Source organism: Panicum virgatum, chromosome 9K (assembly GCF_016808335.1).
Source record: "Panicum virgatum strain AP13 chromosome 9K, P.virgatum_v5, whole genome shotgun sequence".
Lineage (NCBI taxonomy): Eukaryota > Viridiplantae > Streptophyta > Magnoliopsida > Poales > Poaceae > Panicum > Panicum virgatum.
This window is the reverse complement of record NC_053144.1, coordinates 45,375,666-45,388,563: the sequence shown is the minus strand read 5'-3', so window position 1 is coordinate 45,388,563 and position 12,898 is coordinate 45,375,666. Positions and strand designations below refer to the sequence as shown.

The window sequence follows — 12,898 nt, the reverse complement described above, 5'->3', positions numbered from 1 at the left end:
CCCTTTGGTCTCCACTGAGCTCCGCCATTGCCGGCCATGGATTAATTCTTCATTCGCTCGTCCACGTAGGGCACGGTAATTCTTCATCCAGCTAGTTTTACCGCGGTGGAAGACTGACTGGAAGTATTGTGACAAAACACAAATAAACTGCTCCACCACGTGCATATGTTCCCACCGAAGTGCGAACGCGCGTGAGATGTGGAATAATTGCATTGGCGCAGCCGCAGGCATGTAGTGGCCAGTGTTTACCAGTTTGAACGGCGTAGCAATCAGCAACAGCTAGCTCGATCATTGCACGTGGAGACAAGTCTACCGTAGATCATAGCAATCCGTTGACCGTATTGCTGCTTGGTAGGGTACGTATAACTTGTTGATAGGGATAGAAGTAATTGTTAGTCGTCTATCGGTTCCGAGTACGACCGAGTGCTCATCAAACGGAAGACTAGAACTGCGGTCGATCGAGCAACAAAACTGATGACGAGGAGGGGGGATCGAAACGGAGTCGTTGCACGCACGTGAGCTTACCGGACGCCGTACGTAGATCCTTGGCTAGCGAGGGCACGCGTACGTACGTAGGCGAAGGTTCTCCCTCTGCCTCGTCGCTAGCACTAGCAGGCGCTAGCCCGCTCGCTACTGGCTGGCAGGCGCAGGTTATACCTTCGAAGCGGGTGCACGAGGCGGACCGGCACGGACGCAAACATTCACTCTACGTATCGATCAGCAGACTTCGACAAGCCAGCGCCGGCCGGAAGCTTCAGCCTTTTAGCTTTCATCAATTGCGCTCACCTCCGAGAGGTACACATGAACTGGTGATGAATCTTAATTTCACATGCATAATTTGACTTGCACCTCTGCGAAGAACATTTACTTGTCGTTTGGACTAAGATACTTGAATAGACAACGAACGAAAGAATATTTGGTGGAGTTGTACTCATGGTAGAACTCCTCAAAGTGGATTAACACTAATAACTCATCAGAGCGGCGGCAGGCTGCAGATCGCCCCCTTGAGCAGCTCCTCCTCCTCCCAGAAGTCCGCGCCTCCGCTCGCCGCCGTCGGCGCCGTGGCCACGCCGTCCCAACCGCAACTCCCGGCAGGCTCCTGCACCCGCTCCCGCTTCACCTCCCTGATGACCATGCACCCGGCGCCCTGTTCTTGCGGCCCCCGCTCCGGCGACCTCGCCCTCTTGTTATTACCGGCGGCGGCGGGATAGCGGGGGGCGGCAGCAGGAGGAGGCGGCGGCCCCCACCGCGCGGCGGTGCCGAAGGCGACCTCGTTGGGAAAGTTGAGGATGGCCTTGGAGCCGCGCAGGCGGAACGCGGCGCGGTCGTAGGCGCGCGCGGCCTCCACGGCGGTGTCGTAGGTGCCCAGCCACACGCGCGCGCCCTTCCGCGCCGGGTCCCGGATCTCCGCCGCGTACTTGCCCCACGGCCGCTGCCGCACGCCGCGGTACCGCCGGAAGTCATCCTCCTCGGCTTCCGGGCAGTAGTAGTAGCTCTGCTCCTGCTGGTGAATGATCTGCGGCGGCGGCGCCGCCCACAGCTGCTGCAGGGCGAGCGCTGGCCGCGGGGGCAGCGCGACGGAGAGCGCCGGCAGTGGCCTCCGCCCAGCGGGCGGCGAGGGCGAGGGCGACGACGCCGAGTGGTCCTCGGAGCTGGCGGCGGCGTCGTGGTCGTGGCGGTCGTCGAGGAGGTGCGCGCGGATGAGGTCGAGGTGCTCCCGCAGCAGGGCCATCGGCGCGCGGCCGAGTCGAGCGGCGAGACTCGAGAGGAGATCAGGAGAAGGCCTGAGAAGGAGAGACCTGCGGTCACGGCGTGCGGCGGCGCTGCCGCTGGAGCTGCGGTGCGTGCGCCGTCCGAGTGGTGTACTGACTGGTATGCGGCCGTGGTGCGCGGCCGCACGCATGGCCTATATAGCGAGTGATCCGTGATGGGATAAGGTGACATCAGGTGGTTCGAGGAGGCTTCCTGGAGCGCCGCGCGAAGCAGGGGAGGACAGGGGTTGCGGACTTGCGGTCGTGGCTTGTCGGTTACCGGTAGACCTGCGGGGAAGCGGTCGCGGTCCGACTTCCGAGGACGACGGCGACCTCTCTAAATGTGATTTGCTCTCCTCCATGCCTCCATGCGCCCCCTAAATCCTGATTTCGATACCTTTTTTCCAATTTTCTGATAGAATAAAAAAAATAACTAGAATTTTAATCCGCTATTCGTGACGTTATAACGATAATAACTATTGCTTACTCAACTCTGACACAAAATTAGTATTGTTACATTCGTACTGGAAAATGTTTATAATCCAGATGGAGGAAGTACATAAAATTCGAAGAATTTTGTAAAAGACTTTCGTTTTGCTCCTACGGAATGAAACACGAGGGGTAGTGCTCTTTTCTCAAAAAAAAAATCGAAGAATGTTAGCTTTGAGATCATGGAAACAGCTTTTTCTTCCCCCTTGGTTGATCATGTAACCAATCAGCCAACAAGTAAACAGTTTCTTCTCCATGAACATGTTTAAGAAAAGGAAGGCCGATCTGCACGTGCGTGCCTGGGTGACACGTAAAGCGACACGTCCCGGACCAATGCAACTTGCCTTGCGCGTGGCATGGAGCAGATGTCACAACCAACGCCCTGCAACTGGGCAACTTGGTCCTCTCGGCGTGGCCGCAGGACGACGGCATGAGCCCCATGGGGGGAAATGTACCAATGCGGCGCCGGCTACCTTCCTCGCCCGTTCGCCCCTCATGTCGGCATGTCGCTGCGTGCAAGTGTAACCAGCCTCGAGCTAGTATTACTCAAGTACGTGCCCAGGGTGAGGTTTGGTTTTTGTGAAGGGACAGTCATACGTACGGGTTGTACATAAAGGGGCTGTCCAGGTAGAACTTCCTAGTTTTTTTCCCGTAGCTGAGCCTTTCTGTCAGACCCTCCTCTTAACGTCTGAGGTCTTACATCCCATGCTTTTGGTGAAAATCACTCCACATTATTAGCAAACCATGTGTTTGTGATTTGTGAATGCGACGAGATGGAGAGATCACCTCGTTCCACTCATCAAACTAACACAACTTGCTTAGCCTTGTAGGCTTGTAGCTAAGGAAAAAAAAAGTTCGTCATCAATGACTCAACCTCAAGCCACTAAGATACCCTCCTGAGCAACCGGTGTCGGTGTTTAACCGCCAAGCCTACTGTGGGTATCACCGGAGTGGTTCATTGTAGACAGAGACTTGCCGAGATCAGAAACGCGATTGTGCAAGGAACACAAAGATTTAGACAGGTTCGGGCTTTCGAGAGCATAATACCCTACATTCTGTGTGGTTGTTTGTATTGCCTTGAGCATTAATGATGATTCGTGATGTTTTGAAGAGGTCCCTGCCCGCCTTTATATAGTCTGGGGACAGGATTACATGGAATGTTCTAGTCGAGTACTATCAGAGTCCTTCCCAATGACTATCGGGTAGTTTCCTTACATCGACTGGTCCTACTTCTGTACGAGTAGTTACAATGCGGTAAGTCCTATCCCATGCGATATTCCTTACTCTAGAATATTATACGTCTGTAAGCAATCCTGTCGCCCTCGGATCTGACAACTAGCTAGTAGTTCCATTTCCATACCGCCAGAGGCGGGTCTAGAATTTTTAATATGAGTATTCAAAATCTCACTGGGGTAAAAGTTTTTTTACATCCTAAACCTTGGTTTTTAGCATATATAATTGATTATAGCATGGATTAGTATGAATTGATTAACTAGTACTTGCTGAGACGCGATGCCTTCCTCTCGGCCGCCGGCGACCACCGCGGGGGTGGCCACTCGACTGAAGCTAGCCCTGCGGAGTCACTGAGCCCCTGCAGACCCAGCGTGCATGCTGGGGCGCTCGAGCCGGGGGCGTTATATTCGCCACATATGCTGGTGGCGCCGGCACGTCTCGTACCCCGCCTCCGGCCACCGTACAACAACGGAGTCCGGCTCTGGCCGGCCGGCGGCGCTCTCGCGCCGTCTCACTCTCCACCGGTCAACCCGTCTCCACTATCAGGCCGCCGCCGCCTCCCGCTCTCTCTTCTAGGTCCAGTGACTATTGGAACTCCAGTAACTCGAAATCTAAATAAAGTCCGCCACCACCCGCCACGAGCCCGACCGCCAGTGACGCCCCTCCTCCCCCAGCTCGCCAGCGGTGGGGACCGTGGGGTCAAGAGGAGGAAAAAGAATACCGCCGTGAAGGCCCTCGCTCTTGGCTTGGACCCGGACATAGAATTGGACTATTGGGGCTGTCGGGTAAGACAAGAGCGTAGGTTGATGGAGAGAAGGAGATAAGGCCTGCGTTTTTTATTTTGTAAATACATACACATGGTATACATTATTATATATATAAATTCTTTTACTAAAAATTATTGGTATTCAGTTGAATATAGCCTGTTGGTAGGCCCGCCGCTGCACACGGTGGCATTGATTGAGCGTGACACATAGTCCTAGATCTCACATGCCAATCTAGTAGCAATACGGAGTACTCCATGTGTATTGTGGATACGAAGAGTTATTCGATCGCGTATCCTAATTACCGTACCGATTTTCACGTAACAGTTTCTAGTCACGTTTCTTTGGTGTTTTGGAGAGGATAAAAAACTGTTTGCTAGCTGGAAACTAATTCAGTGCACCTTTTTTTATGGAAAAATTCAATGCACCTTCATCATACGCCGTACCTACCACGGCGCGCGGGTGTTCTTCCAACGACGGGTATTCTGCAAAAGGATGTCCTTCAAAATTAGCTCGGGAGAGTGAAAAGTACTGCTAGCTGGCTAATATTAATTTATTTTGAGAAAAAAATCCTGCTGACTGATAGATGCTGGTGCTGGTATTGATTTGGTGTGAGATAAAAATTAGCTAGCTGCAGCCGAACTGACTTCTTTACTTTCTCTTCTTTTTTTTTTTTAAACTGACACTACTAGTGTTATTTACAAGGCACAGTTACTTCCTGCCCACTTGGTGCATGTTACCGGCCTTCAACCAACGACAAGGTGGCGTCAAGCAGCGGCGTGACTGTAGCGAGTCCACGTTTCAACGCCGTCTCCCTAGGACACGTCAGCGTAGCCATAGGAGCTGCTGCTGGTAGGCCCCGCTACTTTTATGATCTCTGTGCAGTATGAATAATACTACTTCCTTCCTTCACTTTTGATAACTATATTTAAAAACTCAAATATTCTAAAATGATAACTATATTTACTATTAGCATAGTCTGTGACAATAAATAGCACTAATAACGAGGAGTTTCTAGTTAAACATTGGAGGACCAGCAAAAAAATCTATGTTGCATTTAGATTGATAAGCACACTTGGTGCCCTTGGTCATTGTGCCATATGAAAATATATTAATCAAAATTGAATGGGGGAGTAACAATTTAGAAATCGGTGAAGGGCTATGCACCTCTTTTTGCCGGGCGTACGATGAGTCGCTAGCTTGCTTCTGTGTTCTCATTTCTCTCTTTTCCACATCAGATTCAACTAGCTCTCCGCCACCCATAATTAGGGTTGAAAACGGTCGGAATTGGCAGGGATAAACCTGTTACCGTTTTTACTTTTACATTAATACAAAAATGATATCGAAAACGGGATGGTCAAGCACGAAAACGAATACGGACTCAAGAGATATCGAAAACGAACCAATTCGAACGGATATATGTCAAAAACAAACGGTCTACAGAAAGTCAAAACGAAAACACACCGACCCATATGATGCCCAATCATCCAACAGACCTGACATGAGTACATAAAAACAATAGACAAGTGATAATAACACAAGTAATTATAAATCATGATAATAATTTACAACTTCACAAACAAGTTCACAGCTACACACATAGTAGTGCGGTATATAGTCACAACTCAAAAGCCTACACTCAAATAGAAGATTTAACAAATTCATAGCTACAGCCACACAAATAGTAGTAAAAACAGTATGTATCGAATTAGTAAAAACGGGATATTTTTATAAAATATGGGAAATACGGAAACAATCGGGATACAAGTCAAACCGTTTTCGTCCCGGTTCCGAATTTATCCGAAAATACGAAAACAAGCCGGTAAAATATAGAAATCAGAGCGGAACGAAATGGGATTTATCCCGATCGTTTTCAACCCTACCCATAATACTTGCTCTAAGACTATCCGCACTCGTCGTACTCCAAATTCCTATTTTAAACAAAATATTATTGCCTGGTCATCGAGATTTCCTTCTCTGTTTCACTGCACCCATTCATCCTCTATATCTCAATTCTATATCAACTTCCAACCGCGGGACCCATTTGTCAAGATTATTTTATTTTTTTTCTTTCCTCTTCTTCCTCTCTCTGCCCCTCCCTCCACTCCCCATCTCTCTCTCTCCCTCCCCAATCTCCCCTCCATCGCGGGCGGCTGAGCTCCATGCCGGCCCTGTTCGTCGCGCCGGCCGTGGAGCTCCCTCCCCGCTGGGCCGAGGATTCGGCGACGCTACCTACCGCCTCGGCCGGTCCTCCTCTGCTCTTCCGCCGCGCTCCCGGGACACCGGCGCGCGGGACGGCGGCGAGCAGGGCCGCGCCACCCCCTCCCTCAGCGGAGGAGCAGGGGCCATGCGCGCGGCCGGCCGCCTCCCTCCTCGCTCCTCCATCCTCATCGATCCTCCATCCTCCGTCCAAGGAGCTCGTGGCCTCTTTCTGTCTCTCTCTGCCTCTCCGGCCTCCCTCCCTCCACCCTCCGCCGTGCGGCCATCGAGGCTCTCCGGTGGGCAGCCGGCGCAGGCGGGGAGCCACGCGGCACGGCGGCGGCTGGATCCACGCCCCTCTCTCTTTGGTGCCGCCGCCACCACATCGGCGCCGCGAGGAGGCGCCACCTCCTTGCCCAAATCCAGATCCGGCGGGGCGGAGGTCCGGCGCACGGCTCGACGAGCCGGGGCGGGGCGCCGCCCTCCTCATGCATCGCTCCACCGCTGGCAGCGGCCCAGCAACAGCTCCTCCACGCCCCTCCTCCCTCCCTCCTCCTGAGCGGGTCCATGGCGCCACGACGACCATGGTTGGTCTGGCCATGCCTCCCCACGGAGCTTGTGCGGCGGCACTCCTCCGGCTCCTTGCGGCGGCGGCCGCGGAGGTCGAGCGGCGAGGACGGTGGTTCCTCCTCCTCCGGTTCCGAGCCGCGATGCGAAGGAGGGTGGTTGGGATCAGCGGAGATAACGGCCCTGTTTGATTCTGTGACTGCTAGGAAACTTTAACCGCTAATTATGGTGTTAAATAAAGTCAGTTTACAAAACCAACTTCAGAGTCCTTGCGTTAGGAATCCTGAAGAATCTAATGAGACCTTTGACCGCGTGATTAGAGGATGGTTACTGTAGCATCAATGTACCCAATTATCAATTAATTACCGTCATTAAATTCATCGCGAAAAGTTACACTCATCCGTAAAAAAGTTTTACAAATAGACTTCATTTAGTACTCCATGCATTTGAGATTTTTTTTTTGGAAAATGTGTGCACTAGAATCCTAGCGTGTTGCAACAGGACCAGCGTCTCAGCCCGTATGACGCGGGAAGTAGTGAACGGGAGGAAAAAAAACGCGGTCGGGGTGAATGGACCCCACTGTTTTTCATTAAGAGGAAGCGACTACGGCTTCACCCGGCCGCGGAAAACCCCCCGAACCTTGGCCCATGCCCGAGAGGACCAAGCCTTGCGGCGAGCACAGCGAGGGAATTTTTTTTACCCACGAACGGAAATTCGTCCCACCTGAGATTCGAACTCACGACTTCGTAGGAGCGATGCTACCGGACTGGGCTAGCCAACTCGGCTGCCCAACCTTTCGCGTGAACGGGAGGAGGAACGCCAAATTACCGCGCCGTTTACCGTCTCCCGTTGCAGCGATTTTTACGCAAAAACGAACTGAAAGATGGGTACCGTTCGTTTTACAGTGTCCACTGCGGACAGCCTAATATATATGCCCGTTGGTAGGGTTGAAAATGGGACGGGAAAATCCCGTCCCGACCGGCTCCGTTTACCGTTTAAACCGACCGTAAACCGTTTCCGCGAAAAAAATGGGAAAATGGGAAAACAAAACGGGAAAACGGGCGGGAACGGGAACGGGAACGGTTGGAGTGTTTTCCCGACCGTTTTCACGGTTCCCGTTTTCAGCCGGAAAAATTCCCGCGGGAATTCCCGTATTTGTCGTAGTCGGCTGTGTTACCTGTGTTGGAAACGTGAATTGCTGTTTGCATGTGTTCCAACGTGAATTGTGAATTCGTGATTCACTTTACCTGTGTTTTTAGTTATACGAGTCTTGTTTCCATGTTATTTATGCATAGTTGTAATTATTTTATCGAGTTAAATGTTTGAAGTGGTTGTATGTATTTTCCGGTTTGAGTTATCGATTCCCGATCGTAATCGGCATGCTCCCGACCGATTGATTCCGTTCCCGATATCCCGTAATACCGATTTCGTTTTCCCGTCCGATTTTCCCGTTCCCGTTTCCGTTCCTGACCAAAAATTACAGTTGCGGGAACGGTTGAGGAGTTTTCCCGACCGTTCCCGACCGTTTTCATCCCTACCCGTTGGTTCATGCTGGCAGGCAGGCAGGCAGGCAGAGGCCAGCTGGGCACGTCCTCTCGCCGTCCACGGCGGCGTCAAATTAAAGCAAGGGCAGAAGCGGAAAATACACGACGAGGCACCGACTGAGGGGGTCTGGGGCAAGCCATCCAGCCATCCAGGTGAGTGACGAGGGAGCGGTCAAACTGTCAAAGTAAGAAAAAGAAGGTCCGGCTCTTGTTTGACACTTTGACTGAGGCTCAGGCGAACTGATGACCTGATGACCCATCGAAACAACCGTTGTTTATGTGGCTAATCAAACCATTACGGAGGACGATATTTTTTTTAACTGATGTTAGACTCGGATCTTTGAACATTCTGAAACTACCCAACCTGATCGGCTACGACCGGTGGCACTTGTACTCAGCAGCTAGAGGCTAATTTTGTGGCCATGGAATAAATAAAGTAAAGTTGGAAATTCGACGGCCTAGTCTAGCTAGAGGCAGGATTTTTATTATGGTGTGTTGGACCCGATTGCGACCTGCCTATTACGGCCTAGTCTAGCTCGAGCTGGCTCGTTATGGTAACGAGCTGGCTCGGCTCGGCTTGTTAATAAGTCAAGCTAAAAGGTAGGCTCAGCTCGGCTCGTTTGTCAGCTCGAGCTGGCTCATTTTGCTCGTGAGCCAGCTCGATCCAGAACTTCGCGGTGGTCCTCAGCCTTTCCTCTTCCTCCTCCAGATGGCAGTGTTGCCTCTCCATGGCCGTGACTTGCGGGAAACGGGGGCGTCGGGGTCGTAGGCCCTCGAGTGGATGGAGCATGGCTACGGGGAGAGGAAGCCTGGCTTGGAGCTGGCGCCTGGCGAGCAGATCCTGACGACGGCGCAGGAGGGGTGCCGGCCGCGGCCCGCGGCCCTGCCTGCCTGCGTCGGACGCGGCCGCGCGGGGCACCTGGGGACTAGAAGCGGGTCGCTAGAGGGGTGGCCAGGGACGGCCGGAGACGGGCGAGGCGATGGGGGAGCTGGGGAGGGGACTCGCCGGCGGGGCATCGGGGGACCGAGGAGTCGCCCTCGCGGCTCGCGCACAGGCAGGCACGCACAGGGGAAGTGGGGAAGTAGTAGAGGGAGGGGTGGCTTAGGGTTAGCAGCTGGGCTGGGCCATTGGGTGGGCCGGCTTCAGATTTGGGCGTCGGCTCGTTTCGGCTCGCGAGCGGCTTGCGAGTTGGCTCGAGCTGGCTCGATAAAACACCGAGCTAAAACCTTGGCTCGGCTCATTAATTTTTTTCAACGAGCCAAGCCGAGCCGAGCCACTAATGAGCCGAGCCGAGCGAGCTACCGAGCCACGAGTTTTTCGTCCAGCCTTATTCACGGCATAGACCTATCTATGTGAAAGACAAAGCACACTATGGTCAGTCTTTCAACGATAATATATTACATTTCTATTTTTTTTATTTAGAAACTTAGGCTGATGTTTACATGAATGACAACTTTGGCTACTCTCTCAGATTTTGCAGTTATAAACAAATAACGCTAAGTGAATTTTTTTTCGCTCACTAGCCAATCAAGTATCATTATATGGGTAATTTAAAAAGACATCATTTTAAAATAATCATAGATATCATAAATTATAGATAAATTTAGGATTTGCAGCTGCTGAAGTGTGCTTATGTTTGCTCTCTCACACAATTCGCCTATATGTATTATGTGATCTTTATTTGGTTGTACAAAACATTGGTTACCAATATATCCATATGCTTTTTTATTATTACGTAGCTAAGCCATGAAAATTGATATGCTCATTGCTCTCTACATACATGCATACATGATCTTCATGCTGTCATACATCATGCACACAATTTGAGTTAGTTTTTTTCATATAAATTGCAATATTGGTATAAATGAGTAAGCTAAAAGCAGACTATATATATGGAGTACTTAAATCAGATATTACTTTAGGTTATTTTCAATAATATGTCTAGTGTAGGCAATTTAGATGCAAATTATGCGGTCATTTTTAGTGTTTTTCTGTAATATTAGTGGTGAGTAATTTAGTACATGTTTGTGGGTTAATTTTGGTTACTTTTTATAATAGCATAATTGAATAGTTAATGAGAAAGTATTAGGGGTTACTTGACGCTATTTCTTTTTCAAAATAGAATAAGTGTATTCTATTCAGAAAAATGAATAGTCAATAACTATAGTTTCCAATGATGATTAGAGCTTACCACATTGATATCTAGGTACTTTAAATTTATGAGATTTATTTACTATTTTTTTCTGCTTCACATTGCATAAGGATTATTCTTTAACTAGTACTCCCTCCGTTCCAAAATAATTATTATTTTAGCATTCAAATTTTGTCCCACAAAGAGTGTTGTTTTAGTTTGCAATGAAATCCATTTAACTAAAACAATACGAGTACCGAAAAAAACATTGTATAGAAACACGCATATAGCCATAAAATACTTAGTAGATGTTATTTTTTTAGTTCTAATGCATATGTGTTCATTGAGAATCTAGAAAACCAAATAAATAACACTATTTTCAATTGCAATTGCTAGAAGTAATTAGGGGTAGCAAAATTATTTCTTAGGATGAGTAATGTGTCTGAAATTTTCTAAAACAACACTTATTTTTGAGACGGAAGGAGTAATTGTAAGATAGCACGTGCTCTTTGAAAAGAGGGTGCTCTTTGAAAAGAGGGCACCTCTTAATGTCATTCTCAAGATAGTATAGCGTGTTCATCCTCTGTCGCTCGGTGCTCCATCACCAAGACCAAGACTTCCCTCTTGGCTCTGCTCATGACGGGTGGTTATGGCAACAACTAGTCAAGTTGGAAGATCGCTATCTTCCTATTATTCTTCTCAATCTAACCGCCAAACAAATGAATTTCGGCAAAAGACAAACGGGAAGATTTTTAACATGCATACACATCGGCGCTTCTCCGGAGTCACGTCTCGTTCCCGGGCGACCTTTCTCAACAGTCTCGCGCAAGATGTGCTAGCTCATCGCAAGAAGATCACACTCCTGTCTCGTACACGTTTGGTTGCGCTGTGTGGCCTGAGGGGCCGTTTAGTTCCCAAAATTTTTTTGCCAAATTTGTTTGCCTCTTTTTTTTGGACATATGAATGGAGTATTAAATGTAGGTAAACGACAAAACTAATTGCACAGTTTGGATGTACACGACGAGACGAATCTTTTGAGCCTAATTAGTGCATGATTAGCCATAAGTGCTACAGTAACCCACACGTGCTAATGGTGCGATCATAGGCCGCAAAAGATTCGTTTCGCGGTTTCCAAACGGGTTCTGAAATTAGTTTTTAAATTAGTGTAAAAAAAATTCTTCCGACATCTGGTCAAACAATCATTTTGACAACCAAAAACTTTTATTTTGGGAACTAAACGGTGCCTCAGTCTGTTTCGTTCGGCAGCTTCCTCTGGGCTACAAATCGTGCGCGTGGAATAGCCATGTGCGTGCTGCCTCATTCAGCCATCAGGCGACCGGAAAGAGTGTTGTCGGTACTCTGTAGCAAGGATACCCACTACTACTGCAGCAAGGCAGGACCCGCGTAGTCATCCGTAGCTACGCCATAAGGGGCGGAGCAGCCGGGCCCCTGTAGGGTCGAGATGGCGGACTAGAGGTGGGGTGAATAGTCCTTTCTAAAAACTAATTACGCCGGCTAACCGAAACTTATGCGGAATTGAAACTATTCGCTTAGCCAAGACTTCACCCCTCTAACTATGACTCTAAGGCACCTCCAAAAAGATCCTACACAAAACAAATGGAGTGCCAAGCTAGTAAGAGCTCTCCTAATAATTCTAATGCCAAGTCATACAAGCCTAAGCACTAGTACTTCACAAACCGGGGGAGCTCCTACACAATTCTAATGAGCAAAAGCACAAAGCCAAAACCTAAGCTCACTAGATGCTTCAAGGACAAGGATACACAATCCAAATCCAAGAGCTCGACTTGCTTAACAACACAATCTAAGCAAGAGCAACTAATTAAGCTACACAAGCTAACTAGTTACACTAGGATCTCTACTTCTAGCTACACAAGCAAGAAGATGATTTGCAAGCTACACAAGATAACTAATCACTAGAGAGCAACTACACAAGCACAAGATATATATGAAAGTAAATACAATGCTTGTGATTTGGAGAATGCAAACCACCGAGAAGAGTAGACAAAGTTGACACGGTGATTTTTATCCCGAGGTTCACTTGGATACCACCAAGCTAATCCCCGTTGAGACAAGCTCCAAGGTTGCCGCCGATCCTCTTGCTAGTGGTGACTCTCAAGTCACACTCTCCCACGTGGAGTGCTCACACCGAGCTCTAGCACATGATCCGGCCGAACCTCTTGTTGCTCTTCACGTCTCGC

The 12,898-nt window shown here is 49.5% G+C and overlaps 1 protein-coding gene across 1 annotated transcript; it reads right to left on the bottom strand.

Moving 5' to 3' along the window:
- Positions 1–806: 806 nt before the first annotated feature.
- On the bottom strand, positions 807–1,911 carry LOC120651657 (ethylene-responsive transcription factor ERF105-like). Its single transcript, XM_039929226.1, has one exon. It carries the CDS (start codon positions 1,901–1,903, stop codon positions 974–976), a length of 930 nt encoding a protein of 309 aa, XP_039785160.1. The 5' UTR covers positions 1,904–1,911; the 3' UTR covers positions 807–973.
- Between the last annotated feature and the right edge of the window lie 10,987 nt (positions 1,912–12,898).